Source organism: Oncorhynchus masou, chromosome 27 (assembly GCF_036934945.1).
Source record: "Oncorhynchus masou masou isolate Uvic2021 chromosome 27, UVic_Omas_1.1, whole genome shotgun sequence".
In the NCBI taxonomy this organism is placed as follows: Eukaryota; Metazoa; Chordata; class Actinopteri; order Salmoniformes; family Salmonidae; genus Oncorhynchus; species Oncorhynchus masou.
In genome coordinates this window covers 13,064,716-13,073,616 of record NC_088238.1, presented here as the reverse complement: position 1 = coordinate 13,073,616, position 8,901 = coordinate 13,064,716, and the positions used below count along the sequence as shown (strand labels likewise).

Below are 8,901 nucleotides of genomic sequence, written 5' to 3'. Positions count from 1 at the left end.
TCCTAGTCTGTCTGGAGAGGAGAGATGGGTTCTCCTAGTCTGTCTGGAGAGGAGAGATGGGTTCTCCCTAGTCTGTCTGGAGAAGAGAGATGGGTTCTCCCTAGTCTGTCTGGAGAGGAGAGATGGGTTCTCCTAGTCTGTCTGGAGAGGAGAGATGGGTTCTCCTAGTCTGTCTGGAGAAGAGAGATGGGTTCTCCTAGTCTGTCTGGAGAGGAGAGATGGGTTCTGCTAGTCTGTCTGGAGAGGATGGGTTCTCCTAGTCTGGTCTGTCCTGGAGAGGAGTCTCCTAGTCTGTCTGGAGAGGAGTGATGGGTTCTCCCTAGTCTGTCTGGAGAGGAGGGGGTTCTCCTAGTCTGTCTGGAGGAAAGAGATGGGTTCTCCTAGTCTGTCTGGAGAGGAGAGATGGTCTGTCTGGAGAGATGGGTTCTCCTAGTCTGTCTGGAGAAGAGAGATGGGTTCTCCTAGTCTGTCTGGAGAGGAGAGATGGGTTCTCCCTAGTCTGTCTGGAGAGGAGAGATGGGTTCTCCCTAGTCTGTCTGGAGAAGAGAGATGGGTTCTCCTAGTCTGTCTGGAGAGGAGAGATGGGTTCTCCTAGTCTGTCTGGAGAGGAGAGATGGGTTCTCCTAGTCTGTCTGGAGAGGAGAGATGGGTTCTCCTAGTCTGTCTGGAGAGGAGAGATGGGTTCTCCCTAGTCTGTCTGGGGAGGAGAGATGGGTTCTCCTAGTCTGTCTGGAGAGGAGAGATGGGTTCTCCTAGTCTGGTCTGTCTGGAGAGAGAGAGATGGGTTCTCCCTAGTCTGTCTGGAGAGGAGATGGGTTCTCCTAGTCTGTCTGGAGAGGAGAGATGGGTTCTCCTAGTCTGTCTGGAGAAGAGATGGGTTCTCCTAGTCTGTCTGGAGAAGAGAGATGGGTTCTCCTAGTCTGTCTGGAGAAGAGATGGGTTCTCCTAGTCTGTCTGGAGAGGAGAGATGGGTTCTCCTAGTCTGTCTGGAGAGGAGAGTCTGTCTGGATGGGTTCTCCCTAGTCTGTCTGGAGAGGAGAGATGGGTTCTCCTAGTCTGTCTGGAGAGAGAGATGGGTTCTCCTAGTCTGTCTGGAGAAGAGAGATGGGTTCTCCTAGTCTGTCTGGAGAAGAGAGATGGGTTCTCCTAGTCTGTCTGTAGAGGAGAGATGGGTTCTCCCTAGTCTGTCTGGAGAGGAGAGATGGGTTCTCCCTAGTCTGTCTGGAGAGGAGAGATGGGTTCTCCTAGTCTGTCTGGAGAGGAGAGATGGGTTCTCCTAGTCTGTCTGGAGAGGAGAGATGGGTTCTCCTAGTCTGTCTGGAGAGGAGAGATGGGTTCTCTCTAGAATGTCTGGAGGAAATGACTGCTCTTACAACCTGCACTCTCTCCTCTCCTCCACAATAGAAAATCTCCATTTAAAAAGATGGTAAAAAGCGTCCCGTTTGAAGCCACTTTGATCTCACCCGAGGGTAAAATCAGAGTTAATGTTCTCTGATACGTTTTACTACGTTATGAATAGCATCAACCTTTACACTTACTAAATGTCAGTGCAGTTTCTCTGTGAGTGTTAGTATGGGCGAGCTACTTCCATTTTTCCTCAAAATCCTTTCCCAGGTAATTGCATAGTTTCTCATCTGCAAGAGTATTTTGGTGGATTTTTTAGGCAGAAATGTTGGATGCATCCACAGGCAGAAAAATGTTAACTTCCAGCAAAGCTGTAAATGTCTGATGATGATGTGTGGAAGGTGTCACCAAAGCATGACTGAACTTTTCTAGATATTGAGATGCTCCACCGCACAGGAAAGAGTCATTTCCTTTTTTGGAGTGGAAAGGGAGTTAGCACACACACACACACACACACACACACACACACACACACACACACACACACACACACACACACACACACACACACACACACACACACACACACACACACACACACACACACACACACACACACACACACACACACACACACACACACACACACACACACACACACACACACACACACACACACACACGGACACACGCACACACATGTTACACTTCACACACACACACACACACACACACACACACACATGACACTTTTCACACACACACACACACACACACACACACACACACACACACACACACACACCTGTGCGTACGCACACACACACACACACACACACACACACACACACACTATAAACACACAGTGACACACACACACACACACACCAATGACCACGCACAAAAATATACATCCCCTTGTGTATGCACACACACACACACACACACACACACACACTGCCCTCTGCACACACACACTGTTTCAGCCCTCTGCCCCAACACTGGCACTTAAACACCATATGTACATGTCGTCAGTGCCAGTCAAATGCAGTCAAAGATATACATGCCTGTGCACAGCAGTGTCAAACACGGACAAACACACACCAATATCATGAACAGCAGTGCCTTCTCTATAAACCCATAGTGATGGGACATGATGTCCCTGTGATGATCTCCTCTCTCTCTGCCCCAGTTCCCCCCAGTCCCTGCTGTCACCCACGACCAATTTGAGTGACATCGGTCATCCACCAATGACGGCTCATTAATCAAATGCAGTTGACACTGGGAGCGCTGGATGTTGTTACCATGGAGACAAGTCAGAGGCACTGCCCTCTGCACAGTGCCAGTGGAACTCTCCCAGTCTGTTTCAGCCCTGCCCCAGAGCCACTGGCACTCAAGTCAGTGCCAGTCAGTGCCAGTCAGTGCCAGTCAGTGCCAGTGCAGTGTGCCAGTCAGTCATTGCATTGGCATGGTTATAAATCATAGTGATTAACTATGAACCAGAGATGTGTCCTATATGTATTGACTGAAGAGGAGTGAAGGGTGTCTGTGTGTGAGCTGATATTGATATCTGATAATCATGAAATAACCCAACACCCATACCTTCACTCATACTCCCCTCCTTCTCTCCCTCCTCTCTTTCTCACTTCCTCTCCTTCACTCCTACCTTGTTTCTCTGTGTGTAACCAGGCGATAACTCTGTATCTCTCTCTGTGTAGATGACGAGGGTACCAGTGGAAGCCTGTGGCCAGTACTCCACCTGCAGCGAGTGTCTGGGCTCAGGAGACCCTCACTGTGGCTGGTGTGTCCTGCACAACATGTAAGTGCAATACAAAGCAATTTACATCAGTTTGAAGTTTTCTGAAATGTTTTCTACAATACTGCTGTCGAGTGGTATTGATCAAATGTGACTCATGAACAGACAGGTGGTCTGTGTTTGGCTGGGTGGGTTGAGTAGGGATGAGACGCCTGGGCCAATGCACTTAGGGGCCTTACCGCCACTCCCAGACTCAGATAGGGTTCCTGATGGGATAGGCCTGCTGCCAGGCCCTCAGATCCATTACCAACCAAAACCCCTGGCCTCGTTTACCTTCCAGAAACCAGACTCCTCTGGGAGTACAAAGACCATGATTACTGCCAGGGCACTGATGGACACAGGGAGACAGGACAGGGAGACAAGACAGACAGGAGACAAGACAGGGAGACATGACAGGGAGACAGACAGGAGACAGGACAGGAGACAGGACAGGGAGACAGGACAGGGAGACATGACAGGGAGACATGACAGGGAGACAGGACAGGGAGACAGGACAGGGAGACAGGACAGGGAGACAGACAGGGAGACAGGACAGGGAGACAGGACAGGGGAGACAGGACAGGGAGACAGGACAGGGAGACAAGACAGGACAGGGAGACAGGACAGGGAGACAGGACAGGAGACAGGACAGGGAGACAGGACAGGGAGACAGGGAGACACAGGGGGAGAGGACAGGAGACAGGAGACAGGGAGAGACAGAGACAGGACAGGGAGACAGGACAGGGGAGACATGACAGGGAGACAGGACAGGGAGACAGGACAGGAGGAAGAAAACTCAGAAGAACTTAGGGCGGATATGGGTACCGTGATAGCCCACACATTCTCTCTCTCATTCTCTCTCTCTCTCTCTCTCTCTCTCTCTCTCTCTCTCTTTCTCTCTCTCTCTCTCTCATTCTCTCTCTCTCTCTTCTTTCTCTCTCTTGCTCTTTTCACTCATTGACTCACTCTATTCATCTCTCTCTTACTCTTACGCACTCACTCACATTCTCTCTCTTTCTATCTCTGTCTTTCACTCTGTATCTCACACTCTCTCACACACATTGTCGCTGCCAATCCCCCATACCCTCACTCCATCCCCCCCTCCACTGTATTGGAGTCAGAGATAGTGCTGGCTAGAGGCCCTAGGGGCCAGGTATATTTCTCACTCCACTTTAAATTGAAAATTGGATTCTTGTGCTCTTGCTGATCGCCCTGGGGTGGTGTGTGTGTGTGTGTGTGTGTGTGTGTGTGTGTGTGTGTGTGTGTGTGTGTGTGTGTGTGTGTGTGTGTGTGTGTGTGTGTGTGTGTGTGTGTGTGTGTGTGTGTGTGTGTGTGTGTGTGTGTGTGTGCGTGCGTGTGTGTGTGTGTGTGTGTCTCTCCACTCCCCACCCCTCCTCTGTGTATCGGTGGAGCACATCTCAGGCAGGTGTGCTTAGCACCTCCAGCCCTACACGGCCCTGCTGGCACACAGAGGACCATGGAAGGGCAGAGAAGTTGCAGCTACTGTGACAGAGAAAACACAGTGGAACTAAAGCATTACACCATAAACGGGGATGGGAGCGACAAACTGGAAGAGAGACAGAGAAATATACACTGAACAAAAATATAAACGCAACATGTAAAGTGTTGTTCCCATACACACAAAAAGCACATTTGTTTACATTCCTGCTAGTGAGCATTTCTCCTGTGGCATATCAAGAAACTGATTAACAGCATGATCATCACACAGGTGCACCTTGTGCGGGGGACAATAAAATGCCACTCTAAAATGTGCAGTTTTGTCACACAACAAAATGCCACAGCGTGCAATTGGCATGCTGACTGCAGGAATGTCCACCAGAACTGTTACCAGATTATTTTATGTGAATTTCTCTACCATAAACCGCCTCCAACATCGTTTTAGATAATCTGTCAGTACATCCAACCCACCTCAAACCAGCAGACCTGTCGGCGAGTAGTTTGCTGATGTTGTGAACAGAGTGCCCCATGGTGGCGGTGGGGTTATGGTATAGGCAGGTATGGTTTGGGATCCTGAGGCCCATTGTGAGGCCAATTTTTTCAAGGTATCTGTGACCAACAGATGTATATCTGTATTCCCAGTCATGTGAAATCCATAAATTAGTGCCTAATGAATTTACTTCAATTGATTGATTTCCTCATATGAACTGTAACTCAGTAAAATCTTTGAAATTGTTGCATATTGCGTTTATATTTTTTTTGTTCAGTATATATACACAGTTCCTTTAGAAAGTACTCACACCCTTGACTTTTTCCACAATTTTTTGTGTTAGAGCCTGAATTTTAAATGGATTAAATGTTTTAGGTCGCTGGCCTACACACAATACCCCATCAAATTGATGAAAAGTGGTGTTGCAAAAAAACCACACATTTCTTTCCACAGGGCCAGGGGGTGAGACAGGGATGCAGCTTAAGCCCCACCCTCTTCAACATATATCAACACATTGGCGAGGGCACTAGAACAGTCTGCAGCACCCGGCCTCACCCTACTAGAATCTGAAGCCAAATGTCTACTATTTGCAGATGATCGGATGCTTCTGTACAGATTCTGTCAGACCTGGGCCCTGGCAGTAAATCTCAGTAAGACAAAAAGAATGGTGGTACAAAAAACGTCCAGTTGCCAGGACCACAAATACAAATTCCATCTAGACACCGTTGCCCTAGAACACACAAAAAACTATACATACCTCGGTCTAAACATCAGCGCCACAGGTAACACCAAATAATGCATACAGAGCAGAATTAGGCCGATACCCACTAATTATCAAAATTCAGAAAAGAGCCGTTAAATTCTACAACCACCTAAAAGGAAGCGATTCCCAAACCTTCCATAACAATGCCATCACCTACAGAGAAAACCTGGAAAAGAGCCCCCTAAGCAAGCTGGTCCTGGGTCTCTGTCCACAAACACAAACAGACCCCACAGATTCCCAGGACAGCAACACAATTAGACCCAACCAAATCATGAGAAAACAAAAAGATAATTACTTGACACATTGGAAAGAATTTACAAAAAAATTAGAATGCTATTTGGCCATAAACAGAGAGTACACAGTGGCAGAACACCTGACCCAAACTTTGACTATGTACAGATTCAGTAAGCATATAGCCTTGGTATTGAGAAAGGCAGCCGATGGCAGACTTGGCTCTCAGAAAAGACATGCTATGTGCTGACTGCCCACAAAATGAGGTGGAAACTGAGCTGATCTTCCTAACCTCCTGGCAAATGTATGCCCATATTAGAGACACTTATTTCCCTCAGATTACACAGACCCAGAAAGAAATCAAAAACAAATCCAATGTTGATAAACTCCCATATCTACTGGGTGAAATACCACAGTGTGCATCACAGCAGCAAGATTTCTGACCTGTTGTCTCAAGAAAAGGCAACCAGTGAAGAACAAACACAATTGTAAATACAACCCATATTTACGTTAATTCATTTTTCCTTTTGTACTTTAACTATTTTCACATCCTTACAAAACTTTATTAAGACATAATATACATAATATACAGTACTTCCGGCGCCGACAGAGACTCCTCACTTCGCGTTCCTAGGAATCTATGCAGTATTTTGTTTTTTTAATGTATTATTTCTTACACTGTTACCCCAGGGAATCTTAAGTCTTATTACATACAGCCGGGAAGAACTATTGGATATAAGAAGTTGATCTTATATCCAATAGTTCCTCCCAACTCACCAACATCCTCTCAACTCACCAGCATTATGACCAGGAATAGGACTTTCCCGAAGCGGATCCACTGTCTGGTCCACCACCCAGGACAATGGATCGGATCGCAGCCGGCGACCCAAAACAACGGTGTCGCAGAAGGGGCAGACGGAGCGGTCTTCTGGTCAGGCTCCGTAGACGGGCACATCGGGCACCGCTCCCGAGTATACAACTTGCCAATGTCCAGTCTCTTGACAACAAGGTAGACGAAATCCGAGCAAGGGTTGCCTTCCAGAGAGACGTCAGAGATTGTAACATTCTCTGTTTCACGGAAACATGGCTCACTCGGGATAAGTCATCAGATTCGGTACAACCACCTGGTTTCTTCATGCAATTGGGCCGACAGAAACAAACATCTCTCTGGTAAGAAGAAGGGCGGGGGTGTATGCCTTATGATTAACGAGACGTGGTGTGATCATAACAAGTCATTTTGTTCACCTGACCTAGAATTCCTTACAGTCAAATGCCGACCACATTATTTACCAAGAGCATTCTCTTCAATTATAATCACAGTCGTGTATCTCCCCCGCAAGTAGACCCATCGACGGCCCTGAAAGAACTTCATTGGACTCTATGTAAACTAGAAACCACATATCCTGAGGCTGCATTTACTGTAGCTGGGGATTTTAACGAGGCTAATCTGAAAACAAGGCTCCCTAAATTTTATCAGCATATCGAATGCGCGACCCAGGCTGGCAAAACCCTGGATCATTGTTATTCTAACTTTCCCGACGCATACAAAGACCTCCCCTGCCCTCCTTTCGGAAAATCTGACCACAACTCCATTTTTTGCTCCCAGCCTATAGACAGAAACTAAAACAGGAAACGCCCGTGCTCAAGGTCTGTTCAAAGCTGGTCCGACCCAATCGGAGTTCCACGCTTCAAGATTGCTTCAATCACATGGACTGGGATATGTTCCACATATCGTCGGACAACAACATTGATGTATACGTTGATTCGGTGAGCGAGTTTATTAGCAAGTGCATCGGTGATGTTGTACCCACAGTGACTATTAAAACCTTCCCTAACCAGAAACCGTGGATTGATGGCAGCATTCACGTAAAACTGAATGCGAACCACGGCTGTTATCAGGGCAAAGCGACCGGAAACATGACCGAATACCAACAGTGTAGCTATTCCCTCCGCAAGGCAATCAAACAAGCTAAGCGTCAGCATAGAGACAAAGTAGAGTCGCAGTTCAACGGCTCAGACATGAGAGGTATGTGTCAGGGTCTACAGTCAATCACGGACTCCAAGAAGAAAACCAGTGCAGCAGCGCCTCTTCAACATCAAGAGGCTGATCAAAAACACTCACAAACTTCTACAGATGCACAATCGAGAGCATCCTGTCGGGCTGTATCACCGCCTGGTACTGCAACGGCTCCCCCCATAACCCAAAGGCTCTCCAGAGGGTAGTGAGGTCTGCACAATGCACCACCAGGGGCAAACTACCTGCCCTCCAGGACACTTAAAAACAAAACCCGATGTCACAGGAAGGCCATAAAGATCATCAAGGACAACAACCACCGAGCCACTGCCTGTTCACCCCGCTACCATCCAGAAGGCGAGGTCAGTACAGGTGCATCAAAGCTGGGACCGAGAGACTGAAAAACAGCTTCTATCTCAAGGCCATCAGACTGTTAAACAGCCATCACTGGCTGCTGCCAACATACTGACTCATCTCTAGCCACTCTAATAATTAAAAATTGGATGTAATAAATGTATCACTAGCCACTTTAAACAATGCCACTTTATAAATTGTTTACATACCCTACATTACTCATCTCATATGTATATACTGTACTATATACCATCTACTGCATCTTGCCTATGTCGTTCGGCCATCACTCATCCATATATTTATATGTACATATTCTTATTCATTACTTTACATTTGTGTGCATAAGGTAGTTGTTGTGAAATTGTCAGATTTCTTGTTAGATATTACTGCATGGTCGGAACTAGAAGCACAAGCATTTCGATACATTGGCATTAACATCTGCTAACCATGTG

The 8,901-nt window shown here is 47.2% G+C and overlaps 1 protein-coding gene across 1 annotated transcript in view; it reads left to right on the top strand.

Annotated features, from left to right (window-relative positions):
• The window catches only part of LOC135516589 (plexin-A4-like), a 331,062-nt gene extending 322,702 nt beyond the window's left edge, over nucleotides 1–8,360 (top strand). Inside the window, exons 5-6 of the mRNA XM_064940936.1 lie at nucleotides 3,063–3,163; nucleotides 8,216–8,360. Coding sequence (XP_064797008.1) covers nucleotides 3,063–3,163; nucleotides 8,216–8,360 — 246 coding nt within the window. The remainder of the gene's footprint in view (nucleotides 1–3,062; nucleotides 3,164–8,215) is intronic.
• Nucleotides 8,361–8,901: the final 541 nt, after the last annotated feature.